Below are 25,673 nucleotides of genomic sequence, written 5' to 3'. Positions count from 1 at the left end.
CATATGCCCAGTGGATTTCCATATTGATTTTAGATCTAGTAGCAGTGAAGAAAAGATGTCTTCCTCTAAGACTTGTGTTTTTAGTCTGCCTTGTTAAGGGCAAATTATTTAGTGCCAGAAAAATCTCCTGTTTCCTCTGACTTCATATTACAGTCTTTCATCATCCTAATCCTAGGATTATCCTCTGTAACAATTTAAATTAAAGGAAGCATTAAAAGATGCACCAGGGATAGCAAATGACAGCATTGAAGCCAGAGCCTCTTGATAGACTCTATAGGTGAACTTAAAGTAGAAAAACATTAAAACTGTTCCCATATAACCTAATGGTTCAAACTAACAGGAAAAGAGCTTTTCACCTGAACACATGAATATTTTACAGCACAAACAAGGTATCATAATACAGAGCAATGATCTTTGAAATAGTCTGTGGTTCTAACAATACATGTGTTTCTACTTTGCTTTAGAGTTTTGCAACAGATTATCTTTCTTTTATTTTTGACTTTGCAATCCACTATTTTAAGTCCTGTACCAACTGGCATTTGAGTTTACATATGGCACATGAATTTCAAAAAACGTGCTACCGCACTGGGCATTTCAATATTTAATTAGGGAAGATAGATACAGGAAGACACATGGCTCTTTTTCTCCAAATAGCCACCATCTGCATCGAGAAAAATTGAACTTAATGAGAATACTACCCAAATTCTGTTCAACTTCAGTCAGAGGTAGAAGCCTATTACATAGTCACATTCTAACCTGTTACACTAAGGATTTCTTTCAAGCCCAAAAAAATAGCCTGAAAATGACATCTGTTATGTGATGCTGCAAGTTCTTCTAGCCAAACCAGTTTGGCAGAGTAAGTCTGATGCAGCCTTTGACTATGAACAAAGGCTATTTTTGACTATGAACAAGTCATAACTTAAAAAAACTTAATTTAAGAAAAGTAGTCTATTAAGAGTTTCATAGATTTCTCATGATTCTTTTTTTTCTATTCTGTATTCTCGTTCTTGCAATTAAAGAATACTTAGGAGTGTTTCTAAATTTCCTCATTATCCTGGCTGAAATGTTCAAATACCACCCATTTCCTCTGCAGGATCTCTTTGAATCAGTAAGCTTTTATAGATGAGAACTGTGGCAAAGGGTACAGGAGATGACATCCTCAAGGACAACCAAGACACATCCAGCTGAACATTCAAAACTGACAGTAGGTCTTGTTGTCGCACAACAGGACTCTTTATTACTGGTAGTTTTTTCTATTCCTAGAACAATCTCCCTTTTTAAGCCTGTCCAAAACTGCTGCCAAGATTATTTTCCTTTGCAGCTGTTTTGACTAAACTCTCTCTGCCAATGTCTAACAGTGCCTGACTGCTGGTAATAGCTGCTATCACACTCAAATGGTATTCCAAATAACTTTTGAAAGTCCACTATTCCTCTTTTACCTACATCTTTATTTTCATTTCCCATTTTTGTTTATTTATTAATTTAAAACAGACTTCCCATCTTTATTTTCTTTCGGACTTTTGTTTCAGCTTCAGCAGATCTATTAGCTCAAAACAACTTTTCTAATTATATAATTTGCCCCTCTTTTGATCTGAAAATCATGGAAAATATTTTTCTGCTTAAAACTTAGACAAAACACATATCTGACTATTGTATTTTAGATATTGAGAATAAATTCTTTGAAGAAGAGACTATGTATCTTTGTTGTACTGATTTTTAGTATAATTCTCAGAAGAATGAAAGAAGATGTTGAAAAAATTACTGAAGGATGTTTCATGCAGTTGACAGGCAAGTAGCCACAGTATCACCATTTGCAACCAACCAATTAGCTATGACCACACACTGGTCTGTGAGGCTAAGCACAACATTTCCAGATACACAGCCTGTATCTTCCCAGAAATGAATGCTTTTTTTCCTGAAACAAGTTATCTGCTCTGCTTTTGGCATTACCATCATACATATTTCACAGACCTGATGATGAACATAACTGTTGAAGGCGATTCGAGTTCTTACCTTGTTTATTACTTTTCTCCTTAACATCCTCTGAAGCAATCCTCGCATTGGCTCCCCATCCCACCTAAGCTGAACCCAGCGGAAATGCTGCTGAACCAGCAGGTCAGAGCCATGAAGATGGCACTTTGCGACGGTCCCCAGTAAAAAGCAGTTCTCATGAAAGTAAAAAGCACCAGAAACTCCATTTGCTAAAAAGGAACCATAAAACACTTAACTGAAATAATTAAAGCCTTGACATGATTTCTTACAGAAGCAAAAAGCAGTGACATAATTAGAAAGGAAAAACAACCCACAAAACACCACAAATTAGCTAAAAAATATGGTATCTTTGTAAAGGGGACAACTGTTTACAATAAAATATAAAAACTGAACAAATTACATTTTTCTCCTGATCCCTATTTGTCATATATTACAATAAAACTGTACTGTAGTAAAAACATCTCTGCAAACCAAATTCTTTAAATACCTCTTTGAATAGTGCAGGGATTTTCTGAACTCCGATTCTCAAGAGGTGCTAGAAAATCTCCGAGTAATTCAGATAAAGAAGCTCTCTCCAGATTTTCTAAAATCACAATTGTTGTCTTGTTTGCAGGAGGCTGTTTCACTGGGATCAGACAAGCTGAAATACAAAAATCCCATTAATGTATACTTAGGAAGATTTACTTATATTTATATATACAGAATTTACTGCTACTAGTGTAACAAAAGATTTTTTTTTTCCATTTTAACTTGTTTACAGGCCACACAGACTGGATAATAAGTTTAAAATTGGAAGCATAAAATCAAATAATAGAAAGAATATCATAATGTATATTAAGAAAAAAATTGAAGGCTATGATTAAAATAAATTCCTGAAATGGCTATAATAGGATCTTCATAGGTAGGAAAGATTTCAGTACATTGAATATAAATACAACAGAAAAGATAAGGAAGACCTCTTTAAACATTTCTATCATTTACTGTACTACATGTTAAACTTTTAACATCTACTCTTTATAACATGTAGTGACAAAAGGTTTAAGAATAGTCCACGTTTGTAAGAAACTTTATCATTCTATGAGATAGTAGCAAACTTCTATGAGAAGTAGGCAATCTTCTCTTCCAAACTTCCTTCAATATCTTTAAGAATCACTCAAATAATCAGAGCTAGTATGAGGCAAACCCAGTAGCACCTGAACCTAAAAAGTATTAAAATGACATCTCTGTATTTTTTAACATTTTAAATATTTTCCTTTAATTTTCCTGATTTTAACATCTTACCACTTAAAAAATACACAGCTTTGCAAGAGTTCTTGCAACACTGAATCCCAGGCGAATGCTTCTGTAACACATACATAAATATAAACACTTATCTTGACTATTCTGTGCCCTGCAGTTTCATGACCTTTTGAAGGTGGTACTAACAACAGTCATTAATAAGGCAAAACTTACAGCAACTGACTGTACCTGATCATTGCTATTTAGTTGTGGTTTCCTGACTATTACTGCCCTCTTTTACTAAGAGGCTACAGCTTGAAAGGAGGGAGGACAGGTACCCTCCCTGTGTCTGATGGATTCATTTAGAGGAGAAATGCTCACAGGAAAGGAGATGCAGCAGAACAGCGGGGAAAGAAGATGGCAGAAAAATGAGAGACACAACTAGAAGCAACATACTGAACTGCAAAACCAGACTACTAAAAAGAGTGTGTTGCTGACACAGAAGAGCATCCAAAAGAAGCAGCTTTCCTAAGAGACAGTGGCCAGTAAACAAACCAAACTACAAATGACATTCTTGCCTCCAGGCCTAGCACCAGGGCCTGGCAGACTTCTGACTAAATGGTCTCTTCTCTCCCACCAATCCCATGGCACTGAAAGTGACATGTGGGAATAATCACTGGCACACGCTATCCTGGGAACTGTAACCAGGATTTCCTTAGAGGAAAAAACTGCCACAGACTGAAGTTACACCAGGCAGTATGAGAACAAACAGAACAGAGCACTGCACAGCCTGATAGGATGGCTCTGCTTTTGTTCATGAGCACTCACAGCAGATCTTCAGTTCTGATTCAGTAGATCTGAACCAAAGCAATCAACTTTTAAAGGATCACAAACAAGGGGAAAAAAGAATGAGACAGAAGTTGGTGTTTAAAACAACTAGTTTTACTGAGACGGCATGAACTTCTGATAGAACTCCTTATTGGGAGCTCTGTTATGCTCAGCTCTCCCTCAGTTTAGACTCACACAATTGGTCCCAAGCACCTGAAAAACTATGGGTTCCATTAAAATATGCCATCCACTTTGCAAAATGGTTTTACGTATTTCTTTACTTTGCACCGTTAAAACTTTTCCTACAAATAACCAAAACTAGTCTTTCTGACATAATCTTACCATTGCTGATGAACAGTTCTGCAAGTTGCTCCTTGGAGAAACCAGCATCCACTTCGACTTTAACAATCTCACATGTAGATCCTGCAGCCACTTGCTTTTGCTGTGTTGAAAATTTATATATTTGGTGAAATAGTGAAAACTCTGGTTTATGGACTAATTCACTTGATGTGTTTGTGCAAATACCTTTATGCAGGCTGCTATCTGATATGCTATGTAATCTTGCAAACTTCCTTCTGGACCATGGAAAATGACATTACGGTATTGTTCAACCTACAGACAGATAAACATAAATATTTATTTCATAAAGAAATTATTCTTGGAAGTTCAGACTTGGATTTTTTTTTTTTAACCTACGTGACACAATCAGCACCTAAAAGACAAAATTGTTTGATTTGCACTACTGGAGTTGATAATCCTTACTATACTAGTTTCAAAGTAGATATTATTTGCATACAACATATTTGAAATATATTGATACATTTATATCCTACTTTGTAGAACTACTAGCAAGGTATTTTGTTACAACAGACTTTAAAACTTAAAACAGTCATCTGGAAGAATAAATTTAGTAATCGAAAATATTTTCTTGATCTTGAATTAATATATATATAACAGAATGATGCCAAAATCATCAATTTAAGTCACTACTAAGTTAAGGATTAAGATTGAGAACTTCATTTGCAGTAGAAATGTGAAATACTGATCATGTTATCAGTATGGTAAAACAATTATTTTTTAATCTGTTTTACCTCTAAAATGTCCTATCTCTGCAATCTCTTGGCAATATGGCTGAATACAGCAGAAACCTGTGGCAAATTCTCCTGACAACATAAAACACTATCCAAGGACACAGCAGAAACTAATTTTGATTTTATGCAGTGTTATCTATGAAAGTTATCTCATATTAGTCTATTATTCTTACATTTTGTGGTATTAAATAAGGTGTGTTACAGGAGATTTCTACATAAGCTAGTAATAAAATTCATGTTTCAAATAATTGCTTATGTGAATGTCATTCTAATTTACCTTCTCCTCAAAAAGTGGAACAAAATAACTTTGGAAAGCAATTAAGACATCAGAGAGCTTTTAATATATTTTTAAGCAATTCAGTTTATCAGAGAGCAGCTATTTAAAGAAGAAAGTTAATGCCCTCACAAGACTAAAGTTAAGAGTAAATTCAGGGGGAACTTTATTTTAAAACAGCTTTCATCCCATTTCATTTTTTTACAAGTATTGACGTTCTTTCAGAGAAAAAACTCCCAATTTTAGTCAACACTATTCCAGAAGTATTTTGACAAACAAGTAGCATGCAGAGAGAAGCTAGCTTATTACTGACCAGGCGGAGATAATTCTGAAGTGTCTGAAGAGGGATCATGGATGCATAAGTCACACTGTTTAAACAGCCTTCTTGAGGTCCTTAAAATGAGACATACAAATAACTTTGGTAAGTTTCTCATGTTTACATGCATGTATGACTGATACATATGATTTTCATGCAGTGTTCTACGGTGACCTTTTATAATTAGAGGCTACACAAATTAAAATGCTGAATAAATGAAAGACATTTATCTAGCACCATAGATTCATGGGTAACCATGACATAAGCAGTATATATACTACTATATGGCTGAAAAAGGTAGTAAGACTTTTATGTGCAACATATTTTCTGGCACAGAAAATCCAGAAAAATGTTGTAGATACTTTAAAATCTAGTTAAACAACTAAACAGATATGATGTCTCTGAGAATCAAGCAACACTAAAGAACAAAATCAGTAGCAAATGACTCTCAAATGATGTATTTCATATGGAGAGTCTTAACATTCAAAACTGAAAAATTATGACTTGAAAATTACCAAACAAAAACACTGTGATATGCTCAGCTCTATTGTTCTTCAAAAAGTCCCATGGTGGCTGGGAAAAAATCTGACCTGTTGACCATGTAATGTTTCCTGTGAAAAAAAAAGGAGATATTCCTTGTATGTATATAAAGTATCCTACACTCAAGCATATTCACTTGCTTACAAAGATTAAGTGCACACACTGACAAATTTGACAAACAAACCAGTCCCATCTATGAGATGTACTAAATCATGCTATTATTTGATATACAACTGAAGTTACTTGTGTCTTCTGCCAGATGAGACACAAGTTAATCAGCTAGCCTATCTTTTTATCTTTACACATAAAATAGAGTAAAACAGAATAATTTGCCCACTCTAACGTGACCAGGGTTCAGTTTTGCTAATGGGAAGGTGAAGAAGGAATGAGATTTAAGATGAAGTACATGGATTTTCAGAAACCTATACAACTGTTACTAAGACCACCACATTTTGGCCAATTTTGCATAATTTTAAAGATTTCTTTTTTATACCTTGCTAAGTGAAGTTACATAAAACAGTAGTTCTGTTTACCTATGCTGGTGATTTACAGTCTGTATTTACTGTATATTCTGGATGTACTGTAAAGAAGCAATGTGGGCTTTGAATTGTTTTTGTAGGACCACACAATATCCTGAGTTGAAAAGGACTCACAAGGATCATCAAAGTCAAACCCCTGGCTCTGCACAGGACATCCCAAGAGTCACATGTACCTGAGAGCATTGCATAAATGTTTCTTGAACTCTGTCAGGCTGGTGCTGTGACCACTTCCCTGGGGATCCTGTTCCACTGTCCAAATACCCTCTGGTCAAGAACCTTTTTCTAATATCCAACCTAAACCTTCCCTGACAGAACTTCAGGCCATTCCCTCAAGTCCTGTCACTGGTCACCACAGGAAAAGATCAGTGCCTGCCCCTCCTCTTCTCCTCATGAGGAAGCTGTGACTGCAGTGAGCTCTCCCCTCAGTCTCCTCCAGGCTGAACAGACCAAGTGACCTCAGCCACTCCTCACACGGCTTCCCCTCAAGGCCTTTCACCATCCTCATGTCTCCTTTGGACACTCCCTAATTGCTTTTCTTATATTGTGGCATCCAAAACCGCACACAGCACTCAGGGTGAGAACTTAGTTTCACCTGACATACAGATTTCTCCTCTGGAATACCAGAAGTACTAAAAGATTAATTAACATAGGGCCTCATAAGCTCCAAGATTATATTAAAGTGCATAATTAATTGTTTCATACACACAGCTAAAAGTAAGGAATGCTTTCATGACAGCACTGTTCAAAGTTTAATTTCTAGTATTAGTCTTTCTTAGTCTGTGCTTTAAAAGATGCGGTGATTCAAAGACATTTTTATCTTACATAGAAGATTTCACAAAGTTGAGAACTCCCCGAAAGTTTTGCTTTTATCATTAACACCAATGTTGATACCTAGTTTGACAGAAAATATACTGCTTGCACTGAGGCCAATGTTGGATTCTGCAGCACTATTAAATGACAGATCTTCTAGGCTCCTCCATCCATCAGAAGCGATTGCTTGGAAATGATTTGTCACCGCCTGACTCACTGCTTTTGAAAAATCATCCCATGACGTCTGCTTGCGGATATTTAAAGCACATATTGTATCAAATTCCTCTGTACCACAATGGACTGGTTCAACGCCACTGACTGAAATCCTTACAGGTACATTAAGAGCATCTGTTGAAAAACAAAACACCAACTATGAGAAAAACTGTAAAACTCAAAATAATCCCATTATTATCAACCAATAACATCCAGTATTACCAAGGAAAGCTACAAAATCAGAGCAGTGATGAAAATACCAAGGCATCTGTAATTTTTTACAAAAAACAGTTCAGTATTATTATGCTTAAATAATAGGAAACAAGACAAAATTTACTTAATCTTATATTTCCTCTTTATAGAATAATTACTTATAAATTAAGACAGATGGTAGGCAATGTCTTAATTTTTCAGTTTATTGTGTTTATGTTAGGTAGGAAATAATTTTCTGGCACTAGTGCACAAATGGAAAACACAGCTGAGCTAAACATCTTTAAATAAAAAGCTAAGAGCTAAGACAGAAAATGCACTTGAAAGGGTATATTTTATTTGCTACAGAGTAAATTGACAAAATGTTAAAAAAGGAAATTTATATTCACATTCTAGAAACTATGAAGTATTTTACATCTTGCTCTTTGGAATACAACTCAACAGAAGCAGCAGTCTCTGGAGATCATTTAGATGACTAAAAATGAAATAAAAAAACCCTATCTTCTAATTTTCATGATGAACAATATGTTTCAGAAATTATTAAAATTAAATTTTAGAAAGTACACCATACAAAACAACCCATATCAGATGATTATGATGTCTTGCAACATGATCTTTGTTTCCCTTTTGTGTCCAGAAGCCAGATCTTCAGCTGACACAAACCAATGAAATTTTCCTGATGTCAGAAAAGTTCTGATTTAAACCCACTAGCCTACCAATGGGAAAAGACTACTCAGAGGCATCCTTCAGATGTGGAATTGTGAGAATGCATCAAAGGCTTGCCCTTCTGATGGCTGGACCTCAGGGAAATGAGCAGACTGTAAGGAGTACAGAGGGCTCTCCACAAGGAAACAGGCCCCTAGGACAGAGGCACAGAATATGCCTAAACTAAATGCATGTGAGCTCTAAGGCATAGCTGGCAATCCTGGCCCCAGTGTTTCAGATCTGTCGGAGCACAGATCCTCCTGTCCCTACAGCAGAAATCTTACTGGAGTGTGAGGAAGGTAGAGGATGGTACACAGACACCTTATCCAAAAATGTAGTCTTGGCTTAAGGTGTAAAGAAGAAGAGAAGGGGAGGCCAAAGGTTCTGACCGGATAAAAGCTGTTGGATTCATTACAAGCATGACCAGAGACAAAGGGTGCTAAGACTGATGGAAATAATACAAGCATTAATTTAACAGGCTGCAGATTCAGCCATCAGAAATTTGTTTCAGTCTGATAAAGATGACTATGGAGGAGTGTCTATTAGAAAGTGAGTTGTATTCCCTTCTGAACCTGCAGTAAAATGGTAAGAACTGGGATTTAAAACAGCTGAAGAGGAAAATCAGAAGCAGCAGACAGAAAAATTCCTCAATTTGTTGATAACCAGTGAACTTAACTACCCACATCCCTATATCCCACAAGACAAACACAAAAAAGGAGTGAAAAAATGGAGAGCATACAGATCTACAAATGCCATAATTCTAACCATGCAGAGAAATATAGGTATTTTTCTCTGTATATATAGATACAGATATATCTAGATTGATATAGTGATATAAAAACCACAAAACTAGTGAGAGGATGAATTAAGTTTTGTCTCAAGAAATACACAGATGAGCCTGCTCTACTGAATTTTGAGAAAACTTACAGACAAGGAAGAAGACAACAGGTTTCAACAGAAGAGCAATCTTCTCACAGAAGTTACTGATGCTGGAAAAAAGAAGTTCTTTGATGTTGTCTCTAAGACATAGTTGAAGAATCAAACAATAATCCCCTCACCAGTAAGTGACAAAATATGCTCTAAAAAGAGATTCAGATATGACTAGATGATATCTTAGCCGGAGGGAATTTGACAGCTACTCACCACTAAGTGACTATTTCTGCAAGAATTTGAAGAAAAGCTAAGAGGAGAGCAATAGCTTTTGAAAAAGTAATTGCTAATATTAAATTCAGAAATTTAAAAGAGTATGGGCATTTGCAAATGTGCAGTTTGTACCATCTTTTTGAATGGTTTAGAAAAAAGACATGAGGAACTTAATAACCTCCAACACAATTTTATCATATGCTTTAGCAAAATTTGGAGAATAGAAACTTGATAGATCAAAGTAACTTAATATTGTGGTGCCAAAAAAGTGACAACTACCCTTTTCATATTCTCATTTTTGCCCCACAAGTTCTTTACTAAAAACATTTTTATGTAGTGCTGATAGCATTTACTTACTTAAGTTTTCTAGGAGATGTTTGCAATCATCAGTAGCAACATCATGCAATGTTCGATTACACTTATCTTTTCTCTCAGCCTCTAGTCCACCATGGCTACAAAGGATTTCTAGACAGTTCTGCAAAGGTAGGAACTGTATTATTTACTTGTCCATTTGCTGCACTAAAGCATTCTACCAATATGCAGTTAGATTCCTAATTAAAATTCTTACACATGCATTTCCAAAGACAATCAGCTACAGAGTTTCTATAGATAAAATGATGTTTCTCACAGAGTTGAAAGCCAGGTGTAAAAATATTTTATAGCAGACTTTAAAGTCTCAAATAATGACTATAAAAAAGCAGAACACATAGAGCCAGGGTTCTACAGTCTCTAAGCATCAAGTGCTGATTAGCTGAATTAAGAAATTCTTACATCTGGCCACTAGTTTAGGTATTGATAAGGAGACAGAAACACACCTATTATTCTGGTTTGAACATCTTGGACTCAATGTTCAAGCAACACTAAATAAGCAATTCTAAATCTTAATACAGACTAATAAATGAATCTATTTAGGTAACAATCCATAAAATCAGTTTTCACTTTGTAATTCACCAAGCAGGAGTTTCCATTGTGACTGACACCAGAGTGGGACAGGTGAAAAAAAGGAATAATTTTAAAATCATCTTGCAAGCCTCTTCTTTGGCAGAATTTCTGCAAGCAGAAACCTGAAATTTTGCAAGCATTGTAGGAATGTAGTGATATAAAAATGCATTTTTATTAAGTCAGAGCACAAACATCTTGTGGATGACAACATGATGCCCTCTAAAAATGTCATATGCTCAACAAAAGGAAAAATCATTGAAATTAGGAACAAGCTACTAGTATTTAAATTTGCTAAGTGTGCTACAGTATGGTTAGATTGATAGAATCATACTGTAACATGAAAAAATATTCACTATATAGATCCTCCCAAATATATGTGGGATAAAAAAGTTCTCATAAAACTACATTCAAATTGGTTGATCAACAATCAGAAAAAGGAGCAAGTCCTTGTTTCTAATGACCATCATTCTGCAATAATACACGCGGCCTCCAGGAAAGCTTTTCTACCTCAGATATGCTTTTAACGACACATCCACATAGCAAAAAAAGAGAAACCAATGGAAATTATGCTACTTAATACTGTATTGATAATGTTTGGGGTTAACCATAGTAGAGAAACCAAACCTTAAAAACACAGAGAAACAGCTACTGAGTATTTTGATGCGGAATAGTGGCTAGTTGCAGGTTGACATAGTGTTACCTATTTTGTAGCTGTTCTACAGAAACTTTTGTCAGCGTATCTGACATCCTCAGACCTTTCATAAATACAGCAGTCACTCAAGGTCTATCTGCCTGTGAGGTGAAGTTTTACCAGGCTGTAGTTATAGCACCTATAAGTACTTCAAAAATATGTTTATCTCACTAAGTTTGCCAGAAGGCTATGAAGCAGAAAAAAACACATATTTTCTTCACAGGTTAGTTTGTTAACACTATCTCTCAAATAGAAGCAATGAATAGCAGAACAGCAGAAGGCTTAGGACTGAACTGTGAGGCTGAAAATGGGAATTAAAGCAGGAAGAAGTGGGACAGAACAAAGAAGTCAAGCTATTTCCTTAGTAAATGAGGATTTTTGTTGTCTCTGCTGCCTATGAAATAACAGCTAAGATAACTGCTAAGTCCTAGCAGAATTAATCTATAAAGAATGGCCCCTACCTATCTTGAAACAAGAGGATGCAAGTGTCAGCACTGCTTATATGCAGCTATCATGCACTGGAATAAATGACATGCAGTGTGCTTAAAGGATTAGAGAATGAAGTCAAAGTGTTAACAGCACTTAGAGATTGCTATTAAACTTTTTTAGCTTTTAAATATCCCAAACATATCTCAAATTGATAAATGCATCAAATCAAATACAATTTTATAGTCTGCAACATCAAAACCAGGAATCAGATTGCCAGCTGTATATCACCTTCCTCACCTAAGAGACTCCCCTCAACCCCAAATGGAGATCCTATTAAACCGTTGACTTGGAATGCGCTTAGAAACTCAAACCCAGGAGTTATTAATGAAAGAACACGAAGACTTCCAGTGTCAGACCTTTCAGAGAGTTCACTAGTCAAAGCAGTTTTAGACAGAAAATGAAACCTAGATTCTAAGTTCCTGAGGATTATATTATTGCAGAAAGAGCCAAGATAGTGCACATTATTTAGGTATTTGCAGACTACAGCAAGTATCTTAAACTCCATCTAAATTTGTAAGAGTGGAAACTGGAATGAGAATCTGCATCTGCCTAACAGACATTGGTAATGGAACACTGACTCTGTAATGAAAAATGTTGAGTAAGCAGTGGCTGTCCCTAAAAAAACTCCTAACCTTAACTGAATCTTAAATCCTTGTCTATTTTGAGCACATCTATTTTGAATGTAAATTTATCAGGGAAAAAAGCAAACATAATGAAGGTATTGAACTAGGCATGTAAACACAAGCTGATTTTTGAAGTCTTGGACTGTATTTTCTTAAAATTCACTCTTCTGTGTTTAGCACCTTCTATTTTCTTACTGGGTACAAATTTTACAGTGAGATCTGACTGACAGCTACCATATAAAAAGAAGTCCTTTAAATGGTCAGTGTTACAAGTGTATAGCTTCTGATGTCAAGAAGTGATATTAAATTTCCAGAAATCCTCCTGTCTGTCATCAGTAGGGCCTGTCAGGTCATCCTGCATGTCATCAGTTATCCCAACCTCATAAAAATATTTCATTGCCTGCTAAAAATGCTGCCCAAATTAACAAATTAAACAATGCATGTCTGCAGAAATCTAGTTCTCAAATTTCTTCTTCTCCCCTCCTTCACAGAGGAAAAATTTTTCCTAGTGAAATTATCTCCATCTAATATCTATAAGCACATGATATCCAAGGAATTGGCATTCAGGGTGGGGGATTCATTTCACCTTAACTTTGAAAATCTCAAGTAATGATGTTTCCTCTTTTTACTAATGTCCCATAAGAGGTAGACATTTAAATATGATAATTCACTCCATTTGACACCTGGATTCTGGGACAAATTGTCCACTGGAGGTCTATCTCTGTCTCTGTTAAATCAAGTTGGCCTATATACTACATATAGGCCAACTATATATAAAGTTGTAATTCTTCAAAGATAAAAGAAAAGGATTTATTTTGCCTAAATTCTATCAGGTTTCTGTAACTTGTTCCATGGACTAACCTTAAAGCCTTTTGATGCTGCTATATGGGCAGCAGTCCAACCCTCTTTGTCAGCATGGTTGATGAGATCTGCAGAAACAACAGGCTTTACTCTACTGCTATAGTCATCTTCTCTCTTCTCCAAATCAGAGTAGTCTAAAGTAGGCTCTGCATCCAGCAAACAGTTCCCATTGTTCGGCTCTCCACAGTACATAAGGAGCTTGAGACTTTCAACATTACCAGAATCCACTGCTGCGTGAATTGGTGACCAGCCATCCTAAAAAAGAAACCACAATAAAGAAGCACACTGCCACCAAACACATAGAAAATTGTTTGCAGACTCTATATCAGCAAAGAATCTGAATGGAAAGCTCTGTCTGGAAATTAAGAAGACAAGCAAGAGTGACATAATAATCCTTTGGGAAAACAGAGTTGCTTGCAGGTGTTTTGGGTGGAAGAAAGGGAAGAAAATGTAGAAGAAAAAATGTTACAGCTTTCTCCATGGATAGTCCAACAGATAAAATCTTCAAAATTTTTAGAAGAGTCTAAGTGATACAGGGCTTACATGCTGTTAGTAAACTGCTTCCTTCCTTGCATCAAACAAAAATGATTCCAACTATCAATATTGTTTCATGTTGCATTAATCCATTTATTAGCCAGTTTCACAGTTTTGACATCACAACTTTCTCTCATTCCAAGTTAAATATATTTACTTTTCCAGTTGCAAAATAAATTAATGATAAAAGATTTAGTGTAATAATGACAGGAGGAGTAGAATGTTCTGTGAAGCTACTACTCTTTGTGCTGTATTTTGGAACAGTCTATAACACACATTTATTGTCATAAGAATCTACAGACATCATAGTTATAAAAAAACTTTAGAAAGCACCTGAAAAAGGCAATTATGTATACACTAATTTTGAGACAGTCCTCCTTCCCTTCTCCTCCAGATATGACTTTTTTTCGGCCGTATTCTGCCATTTGTGATATAAGAGACTCTACAATACTGGCAAGGAAGTTTTGGGGTGTTGTCCCTTCAAGAACAAAAATAAAGCACCCTAACATAAAAAGTGGAAGCATTTTACAAATCCAATGCTGGAGAAAAGTTGTAGCAAATTGCCAATGGAATCTGAAATATGTAAAATGGTATGCAAGTCACATAATTTAGGAGATTTTAGACAAGATACAGTTAAAAAAACCCCAGAAAGTATTATGAAAGTAACAAAATACTAATTTCAAATTATATGGTTTATTTCAGCTTTAAAGAAAAGTTTAAATAAATATTTTAATGTCAATATTCAGTACTATACAAGGTACTGTAACTTTACAAACTATTTTAACTTACACTGGTTTTTATTGTTCGATCTGCTCCACCTTCCAACAATAGTTTAATACAATCGTTATTTCCATTTTTACAGGCCAGGTACAAAGGCGTCTGTCCTCTTTCAGCAGCATGGTTAATGTCAGCCTGATACATAATTAATAATTCTGCACATCTACAGCAAACAATAAAGCAATAAAATTGTCTTATGTTAGACATGCAATGCCTCTTTATAACTTAAGACATTTAAATATTTTAAATAAAGTATTGATTTTACAGATACGGATCTAGCTGTGATCAACCCATATACACAAGTATAAATTATATATAAGTATAAATTTTGTACATTGGTATAAAGACAGGCAACTTCAAACATGTAAATCTTAAACTACTGTAGCTGCATTTAAAAATTGTGAATATAAACCACTCAATTTCACAAGACTGATAAAAACTTGATGATAGCTGCTTAAGAAAAACATTCAGCTGAGCAAAAAAAGAGAAACATTTCCGACTACTGATATTTAAAACAGAATTGAAAAGGGGAAAAATGAAATAATTAGCTTTACCAACAAAATAGACACTCATCTAGGGAAGTAACCTGGTGGAGGCAGCAAAAGGGCTATGGCAGTACCTACCATTCAGTAGGTACCAGAATGGAGGCCAATCTAAGGGATGGCTTGGGTGCATTGCTAGCAGCTACTGGGCTGTGGAGGATGGACGATTAGATGGAGTGCTGAAGAGCAATTCACTTGGGGCTGGCATTCAGATCCAACCTCCTGTACTTCCTCGCAACCCTGTAGCTGCAGGTCCATTTTTTTCCCCAGTTCTTGTGCCAGAGCTGGCTACCTTTCCCATCCCCAACCTAGATATTCAACAACTCTTAAGACCCTGCAAAAATCCTAATGCCAGTCAATTCACTCTGCAGTTCAAACAAGCACTGTTAACAAAGATAAGTTCCCAGCTCTCCAGCTTGATATTTATGAGTCCATTAAAACAGAAAGCATATCAACAATAAAGCCTCAAAGCAGTTAGTGCAATGCCAAATAATAATTGATTAAGAGACCATACTGTAACAAAATATACTGTGACAAAATATTTAAACCAGTGTAAGGTATATATATACCTTAGAATATAAGAATATTAGTAACTATATATAAAATATATCAGATTCTTATAAAATAAGAATCTTAGAATATAAGAATATAAGTAACTATATACTAAAAAATCACAAGCATGTAAGAAAATTGTTTTTGATACGTTTTTGTCCAGTCAGAAAATCACTTAAGTCCAAGGTAAAATGCACAATTTTAGAGAAGAGTAAAACATATGGCATTGATATGAATTACTTATCTGTGCTTTCCAGAAATGCTCAACTGAACCAAAAAAAAAAAAAAAAAAAAAAGAAAGAAAAAAAAAGTTCTGCCTTAACAAACGTTAGCCATACAATATATCCTACATCCTAACCATACAGTCACAAAGTCATCTTAAGAAAGGTTCACAACAAGACACTTCCATAGAGCAATTCAATATTGTTTTAAGTCTGCTAGGTTAGAAATATCTGGTTTGATACTTTACATTGTATTTTGTGAATCTTGAAAAGCTACATCGACTTTCCACCTCAAGTTCAGGGTCATCGTGGCCTAGACCACATGGGAAATGATTCTGGAAGTTTCTTCTCATAAAATTATCTCCTGGACCATCTTTAAAAAATAGTATTTTTTTTTCTGACTACATAACTAGGGTTAGAACAACAATATTGCCTTGGCTCAGCAACAAGGTTAATGAAGATGTCACAGGGGACTAGTTATCAACTCTATGACAGACACCTACTGTGCAACTGAGAGCAGTTTAGTGCTGTCATTAACCCCACATTAGGAGACAGACAATACTGTTGCCCCAAATTCTACCTACTACAGATTTTTTTTTCTGTGCTTGAACTTTGAAAAGGCAACAAATCAAAAAGCCTGAACCATTTGTAGTTTTTCTGACATTTTGGGCTAGCCCTATCATTCCATGCTCAATTTTGCCATTCAGTTCATGTTCAGTATCTAAAAAAGTAAAAGCAAAAAATATGTTTAGGGATAACATATTACATAAGTAAGTCTAAGGCAAAAAGAATATAAAGTCTGCATTACCACAACACAGCAGATGATACATAGCAAAGTGTTGTGAGGGTAAGTCAAGGAAATAAACAACTTCCTATTTAAATGAAGTATGAAGATATTTATTTTAGTGAGAGAATATGAACACAAAAAAAATTAAACCTTAAAAAACCCTTGTTTTGTTGTGTAAGGTATTTGATTATATATATCACTCAGGAGAAAACTCAGATGGTCATTTGCCTCTGAATAGGATATTCATAGTTTTCTATGGCTAAAAATAATCAGTGGAAAACTAATTTCCTTCTTCCTTTCTCTGTTAAACCTATACTATGGCTGATAACTCAAAGAAAATTAAGAAATTCAGTGGTATGATTGCTCATGTAGACCAGCATACCACATTGTAATTGCTAAGAATACATGTTCAGCAACCTTAAGAGCTGAAATTGGAAAGAAAACAAATAGAAAATATTAAAATCAGAATGGCATAAGAATATGAATTTAAGTAGATGCTTTCAATAAATTATAGTTAAGTCTATTTATACATAAGAATGGAACTATAATGTAATGAAAACATACACAGTGTAAAGATAATACAAAATTGAGTAACAACTGACATGCAAAATCTTAAAGGCTTCACTTACTTGACATGTCCCTGAGCAACTGCTGAACACAAGGGTGTAAAGCCATTTTTATCAGCAGCATCAACTTGTGCTTCTGCAGCCAGCAGCAATCTCACACAATCTATAAATGGAGCAGAACCATGGAATGAGTCAACAAGATAAGCATTAAAATTGCCAGTGGCTAAAGTCTGCTCAAGGGGCAACAATCAGCCAGTCTTTTTGACTACACATCACACCTGAGGGGACTGAAATAAAAGCTCAAGAAGAAGTTTGCAGGAGAGAGATGAGAATTGCCTCCCAGGGGCATCACTATTCTGCAAAAAGGGCTTGGGTTGGGTTCTGCTGGCATTCAAATACATGCCCACTGCAGGCAACTCCCACAGTATTAGCTATTTTACCTACCAAGTGGGGAATGTGACTTATCCAGGAGTCCCTAAAGGCATCACTGCCTACTGGCAGTTGTGACAAATATGACAGCCACAGGGGAGATGTTCACAAGCCACACAGACCTCAAGCAACACACTGGCCAGTCCTATTTTAGGGCACTGACTTGTGATTGCAATGACAAAATAAGCTGAAATACTCAAAACTCCCAAAACCATTCCCATTCATATATTTCCAAAACCACATGCTAAAAATAGTACTAGCCTGATTCCATCATCCCTACAGCTAATTTAAGATAATTAATTACATAGTAATTAGACTGCTTTTCATCCACAAATTGGAATATCATTTGATGCAATTAAATTTGAAGAAAACAGTTGATCTGCTTCTCATTCTTGAAATTGGCTTCAGACCAAAATAAAACAAGTCTTTTGTAATTGAAACTACTACTTGGAAAATAAGCTCAGCTACAACACCAATTACAAACTCCTGATCTGATTTCTGAGCAAGCTTAGTGCATGCTCTTCTGGCATTCAGTAAAATCCTGAAGCCAAGTTTTGTTAGTGATAGATATCAGAACCAAACACATATTAAGAAAGACTTGGATATCAGAAAAATATATTAAGAACTACTTATAAATCTGACTAGTCTACACCATTCTTCAACATATTTAGTCCTGTTACAATTTTTTCAAATACTAATGACAGATGTTGTGGAGTTGATTGAATAAAGAATTTAAAAATAGGAAACAAGATTTTAAAACACTCAATTGTTATTTTGTGAATTAGGATTCTTTAATTTTGAAGTAATCTGATGTGAAATTTTTTTCATTGTAAAGTTGGTTATAAAGTTGGTAAGTTACCAGGACTTGACCTGTAAATTTTTTTAAGTCATAAAGAAGCTCTCTGTTAACTAACTTACCAAGTCCTTCCAATTGTAAGACAGCACCACTTAAAATAAAATTGTATCTTCATTCACTTTTTAACACAAAAATACTCTGCTAAGAATGATCTTTTTTTTTCTTCCTTCCATTGTCAACCCGGTCCTATATTAAATTATTAACTTGAAAATACAGATTCCTTCTTGACATCCTAAGATACTTCTAAAGTTTATGAGGGATGTTGAAAAGATTTTCATCTAGAAGTTTCAAGTATTTGGCTGGAATACTCTGCTGTTTATTCATAAAGCATATGTTAGCCATGCAAAAGCCATGAACACACAGAACAAGACTACCTGTCTAGAAAGGCATGGTTAATTCACACTTATTGATTGGCAGATCATTCAGGTGGTAGGTTATGTCTGTATAAATGCTGTTTCTGATGAAGTTTATCTCTGTGAAAATACTGCTTCTGAAAACATCTTTTTCTTCTCAGGGATAAGTGTGACCATGAGGAAATACAGCTACTTGCATAAGGCAGAACATGTGAGCCAGTAAGCTCCACATGGCCTGTTCTGGTGGCATATAAAGTAAAAGAGCAATTATCTCCAAGATGCCTGGGTCTTCTGGATGGATTTCTTACTGGGATTTGGAGAAGGGTAATTTGGATCAGACCAGGCTCATTCACTCCAGTTCACTCTGGTCTGCCATAAAAGTAATAAGCAGTGGGGAGTACTGGATGGAAGGGCAGGCACTAGACAGACATTGGTGCCACTAAGTTATAAGTTTTGGTCATAACAAAAGCAAAACATGGAAGGAAATTAAGATAAACACCTGGAGATTTTACTGCTCTCCACCACAGCTGGGTAGTTAGTTCGTCCAGAGTGATGGCAAACATCATGCAGATACATCCGTGGCTTGACAAAGCTGACTCCGTGTAGCTGTATGTCTCTGCACCTCACTCCTTTCTACACATCATTCCAGTTTTTTTCTATCAATCAGGGTGCCACAGCCTCCAAATACTCAGGATAGAAGAGAATCAATTACACCGTAAATGCATATGATTAGCAAATAGCTGAGTCCAAAGGATACTATTTTCTCCATATCTCTCAGGTTCAGGAACTCTTACTTTCATTCTGTCCTTCTCCACCTCTTTGTGGTGGAGAATGGTCACGATTTGCAACATCATACAGCTATGCAGATCTATTAGCTAAGAGAACTACTGTTACTGTTCTGTGCACAATAGACCCAAAGTGGTTCCTTCTTTGCTAATGGTAAAACGAGGACAGACTGACAAGACAGTCTGTTCAGCTATCCCAATCTAGTGGTTAAATCATGAAATTAACAGTTTCCTCACGTCCATTCAAATACAAAGAAATTGTGTATTTTTAGGGTGAAGTTCTCTCTCTCAGACCTACAGAATTAGGGACAGTATGTATTGGAAACAAAGCATCTGCTATTAACTTCATGTGCTGGAAAAACCCTCTGCTGCAGCTCTCAAAAGGCAACTGTTTCCAAACAGGAAAGCTACACATTTTGCTGTTAGGACAGATCAGACAGAATATTTCAGTGCTCTTTTCTTCTGTAACTCAAATTTTTTCTACAGAATGGGCTAAGATCATGTAACAGCTGCTTGCCACCATGATTACAATGTGCTCTACCACACTCTAGTTAACTAGACATCTCAAATACTGTATTTCTTCACTGAAAATGTGTGGGAATCATTCAGTTTCCATTCTTCCCAGCATCTCCAAAACATGGTTTTTCTGAAGGGAAGTACTCATTATGCTTGCTTTTATCAGTTCTAAAGTTAGTCTTTTCTTTTCGTGAAATCTTCTCCAGGAGAAATAGGAAAATCTGGTTAGTTGACTTAGAAATCTCAAAATCCATTTAGTCACTAAATCCACTTTAAAAATATTCTCAATAAATTAAATCATGGTGTGACCACCCACCAGTGTAGGCTTGTGTCAAGTCTTATGGTTAGACTGAATGATCTTAAGGGTCTTTTCCAATCTAAGTGACTGTGTGATTCTACAGGAAAAAAACCAAAACAACAGAAACTTACCATTGACAACACAACTCAACACATTGAAAAATTTGAACAATAAATTATTTTATCCTGAAAATGACAAAATGACAGCAGTATCATTTCTTTCTACCTGGCTAGTTAAGAAGAGGTATTAGAAAGGACTTTTAAAAAGATTTATTCCTATACATCCATTCTTAAGCCTATATTATTGAAGTAAACTTGTTTTTAAAAGTCTTCACTTTGAATTGCTACATATATCCATTCATTTGAGAACAAACTACAAGTAATGAAAAAGGATTATATATATATTATTATGTATTACATATATATTATTATATAATAAGCACAAAAATCTTTCTCCAAAAATTTTACAGATCTATACCTTTCAATTTTCATATAATTTATTAAGGAGACATCAACACTGCTGTTGTGTGATTCTCTTATTCAGAGTTCATACAATGAATTTAGTTTCTGAAACATGATGATTTGTACAACCAAGTGTTTTAACATCCTGTCAACTATAAATAGAAGAGCAAAACCATAACTTCTGTAATACAGTTTTTATCTCAAAAAATAAAATATACTAAACAATTACAGGGTGCATATGCATATGTTTGTTTTTATTATTGTGTTTGCAGAATTCTGTCAAGTGTCTTTCTTATTTGAAATTTTGACAATGAAACAAGGACCCAAATTGCCTTTGCTGTCAGTAGGAGCTGCTCAGTAACTGAAAATCATTTGCTTTGATGCAATTTTAGAATACAAGATGAATAAAGAAGAATTGGGTCAACTATGGTCTCCCACAATCATTAGCAATGATAACTGCATGTAAGCCTAGAAGAATTGATCAAACATCCGTTCAGTGAGGGGAGAATAATAAATCCACACAATATAATTAACTTGGATTCTTAATACTGCAGATAAGTTGAAAAAAGGAAAAAATCACCCAAGGGAAAAAAAGTACTTTTTCACTATCTTAAAGGTTTGGCAACAGGAAAGAAACTCGGGTGAAAAGGCCCAGATGTTTCTACAAAAAAAAACCCAAAAAACCAAAACAAACAAACAAACAAAAAAAAAAAACAACAAAAAAAACCAAAAAAAAACCCAAAAAAAAAAAAACCCCAAACCAAAACAAAACAAAAAAACCCCAAAAAAACTCCCAAAAAAACTCCCAACAAAACAAACCAAAAACCCATAGCACCTAGGAAGCAAAGACAAAATACACCATTTTGAGCAAAATGAAAACTCCTCCTACCCTATGCTTGCAGCAAAATTAACCCTGAACATGTGAGAAAAATGTACAATATCTGCTTAGCTGCAGACTTTGTATCCTAACTTTAGTTTTATTTTTAAAATATTTCAAAAGAATTATGAAATAGCCTATGTACTATCTGGAACACGGGATCAGGGGTTTGTAATTGTGTCACTAATAAATATTGCATTAAATAAAACCACAAAGTACTCTTGAAAGCAGTGCCTTTAATGGGACTATGTTCCACCTTCTACTCTGAAATAAAATTTTGACTTTACTAAAAATTAATAGAATATTTGCCGTTGGTATTGCTGGATTTCATCTTTAGTGTCCGAAACAGCATAGTGATATCACTTGCAATACAAGAATCTGGAGGTTTTTATGTAGGTAGAAAAAGCTATAGGAATGTGCACTGGACTTTTAAAACAAACTGCTGTTTGAGAGCCTTGTGTTAAGTCTGAAAATTATTGCAAGAAGTTTGTATCCATGAAACTCATATCTGTTAGTAACATGCTGCATTTCATAAATATATTCATAAAATATGAAGACTGACTGTTGAAAGGCTCAGAAATGCTACTTCCTAAATACAGAGGAAGGCTGGGGTCATGGGGAAAGAAAAAAGATACCTTTTAGTTTTCTCAGGAGAGCCTAGGTAACAAATGAAGGCTATTTCATTTAGTTCGAAAGTAAAGACAGTTCATTTTATTTCCCAAGTAACACACTATTCTGACACTAGCATTTTCACTGCTGCTGCAGAAGATCAAAACCCTGATGACCACCTATTCTTTGCTGCTTACTCCCTGTAGAGGAAAGTTCTTTCTTTCAAGCTCCTATTGCTACAGAAGATCTTTAGTGTTTCACAGAATATGGAGTGACAATATCTGGTAGCTTTTTATATGAAGGGAGTGGAGAACTAGAATGGATGTTCCTGCAGAATGCTACCATTTTTTTTCATTTCAAGAAGCACTGCTTATACATATGCTATAGTATGATTTTGGTCATATAATCTATATATCCCACTTTCAATTTCACATTTTTAAGAAGAATGCATTTGACCTAATTGAATATTAAACTTATGAAGTAAGCTTTCACTAGTTTACATGGATGCCATACTGGATCTTAGTATTATTTACCTGTATGTCCATTCGTAGCAGCAGAATACAAGGCAGAATAGCCATCTTCACAAGAGTAATTAATGTCCAGTCCTTCTTCATTAAGCAGCATTGATAATAAAGTGACATTTCCCTGGGCAGCAGCTTGGTGAAGAAGGGTGGGCCTGCCACCCAGGGGGACAGGACCACCACTTGTTAACAAAGGGGTTAGGGAGGAAGACCAGCCTGCGAGTTAAAGCAACAGAAGTTAGAGACACATAAATAAGCCCTGCATTTTCTGTGTTCTTTTAGTGCTAAAAAGTATCTTCAAAATGACTGCATTTGTTAGTTTAGCAAAAGTTTTGTGATGGCACTTTGTCTACACCTTAGAAGGTATTCTGAAAATAAAACCTGTATTAAGGGGTGACACTTGTTAATACAAATGAACAGGACCTCACTACAAAAGGTCAATGTGAAACTTGTGAATGGTAGTAGCATCTGGATGTCCCAAAAAAAAAATTATATTATCAAAGCTAACAGACGTTTTAGACAAGTTTTAAATTATTTGCAATATGCTAGGAATATTTTTTTAAGTATCCATAGAAAAGTTTTCAAAACTAAGTACTTATTTTCATATATAATTTTATCCTCCTTCGTGCAAACTTCAGTATTTATATATTTGGTATTTATATAACTCATGTGTAGTTATAAAGATAAATTGCATAGAGAGCCCTTATTGACTTCAGGTGCCTTTCAATAAGTTTGAAAAAACATGTAGAAATCATTTACACAAATAATAGAGAAAAAATATATTTATTATTGAACTCTCCATTAAGATAATGTTCCTTTTACTCAGTGATACTTAAACATTATAAAATGCTCCAGTGGGAATGAATAACAGGTTATACAAAATTAATGTATGAAGGCTTTCAAGTCACTCCATTAACAAAGAATATTCAATCCAAATCTCTGAAAGCTTAGGAGTTGTGGTTAAATGTTCTGTTTATTACTTATCAGCTTTAGTAGGGACTTTGTTAAGAATATGAAGTTTGCTTCATAAGGCATGGAATATTTTATACATCCTTCCTTGAGCAAAGACTGCAAGAGAAAATACACATTGTATTTATCTCTTGAATAAATAACTTTGTCTTCTGTAGCCACAAATAGGCTACTATATGAGGCTGAAATTTTTGCCTCAACAAAGCAAGTTGAGGCAGCTTTTAATGCAGTTTGCAATGCCTGAGACTGAAGAAGAGCTGCAGGGCATTAGCTTCAGTTCCGTTCAAGCTGGTAAGTGCTATCCAACATCTTGAACTGGATGGTAGTACTGTGGCAGTAGCAGTACCATGCTGGGATGGTCTGCTCCATATTTTGGAAAAGAAAATGAAATACAGAAATTGCCAACAGAATTCTACAGAAACAATGGCCTGGGTACCTTGTAAGATCTCGATACATTTTAATTAACATCAAGACTTACACAAGAATTCATCATCTGAGCAATACCAATGAAGAATACATAATTTGATTCCAGTTTAAAAAAACTCAAAACAACAAAAAAATGATTGGAGTATTTTAAATTTGTCAATTTAAATTAAGTTTACTAGTGAAGTATCTAAACATATAAACATATGTTTAGTATTTTCCCATTTAGTTTAGTTTTAGTATTATTAGCTTATTAAACTTTTTTTATATTCACTGTAAGAAGCCATTGCTGCAGCTATGAAATTACCTTATAAATCCAAATTTAAGCCAAAAAAAATTGTAAAATTAACTTTATACATCTTCTTACAACTTCAATTTTGAAGCCACCTTCTAACTATTAATACTCTTAGTAATACTTACTTCTCCAATACTTTTAGTCAGAGGGGTTTGAGGGTTTCTGAAGTTTATAAAAAAACCCAATAATATACAAAGTTAACTCTATCCTTTAAGTGGCAAAAAAATACATTATCTTCAACTTCCACCATTTGAGAACAGTTAATTCTTACAAAACTCCCTAAGGTCGAAAGAAAAACTTGTAGTATTCCTTTTCATTGTGAAAATGGTTTTATTTTTCCAGCCTTTTGTTATTCTTTGAAACTAACTGTGCTGCAGCTGTTGCTATATATATATCAATGTTTTCCAAATAGCACTTGTGTAGTTTTTACTGTCTTCTTGTGGTAGTTAACTGATAGTGGATATTGCCAAGGTGGCACTACCATCACTAAAATTGTTTATCCAAGTAACACTGGAATTTTGGTAATATGAATAGTATTTTGGGTTTCCTTTCCTTTTAAACAAAAATGCAATTTTTGATGTAGTTTATTTGCTTATTTGTTTGCTTGCTCTTGGGGCATCATTAAGAGAAATGCCAAAATGAAAGGAATTTTTTAATGTCCCATCTTAATTTATATTTCAGCTCCTTGAAAAATATGTTCTTGCAATTCAGTGATGAAATTAATTATACTAGGTTCGCATTAAATGAAAACTTTCTACTGATAAAGACACAAAAAAACCTCCCCATAAATATAACTTTACATTCTATTATCAATGAG

At 34.9% G+C, this 25,673-nt stretch overlaps 1 protein-coding gene across 1 annotated transcript in view; it reads right to left on the bottom strand.

Moving 5' to 3' along the window:
• CTTNBP2 (cortactin binding protein 2) overlaps positions 1-25,673 on the bottom strand; it is a 77,508-nt gene that overhangs the window by 12,883 nt on the left and 38,952 nt on the right. The window contains exons 5-16 of the mRNA XM_041421020.1: positions 23,182-23,385; positions 17,528-17,627; positions 14,809-14,959; positions 13,486-13,740; positions 10,237-10,354; positions 7,690-7,956; positions 6,235-6,330; positions 5,717-5,796; positions 4,564-4,650; positions 4,381-4,480; positions 2,480-2,632; positions 2,014-2,201 (exon numbers count right to left, since the gene is read on the bottom strand). Coding sequence (XP_041276954.1) covers positions 2,014-2,201; positions 2,480-2,632; positions 4,381-4,480; positions 4,564-4,650; positions 5,717-5,796; positions 6,235-6,330; positions 7,690-7,956; positions 10,237-10,354; positions 13,486-13,740; positions 14,809-14,959; positions 17,528-17,627; positions 23,182-23,385 — 1,799 coding nt within the window. The remainder of the gene's footprint in view (positions 1-2,013; positions 2,202-2,479; positions 2,633-4,380; positions 4,481-4,563; positions 4,651-5,716; positions 5,797-6,234; positions 6,331-7,689; positions 7,957-10,236; positions 10,355-13,485; positions 13,741-14,808; positions 14,960-17,527; positions 17,628-23,181; positions 23,386-25,673) is intronic.

This window comes from Onychostruthus taczanowskii, unplaced genomic scaffold, assembly GCF_017590055.1.
Source record: "Onychostruthus taczanowskii isolate IOZ18803 unplaced genomic scaffold, ASM1759005v1 scaffold68, whole genome shotgun sequence".
Lineage (NCBI taxonomy): Eukaryota > Metazoa > Chordata > Aves > Passeriformes > Passeridae > Onychostruthus > Onychostruthus taczanowskii.
Note: the sequence above shows the minus strand (reverse complement) of the source record. Positions and strands in the feature narration are given on the sequence as shown.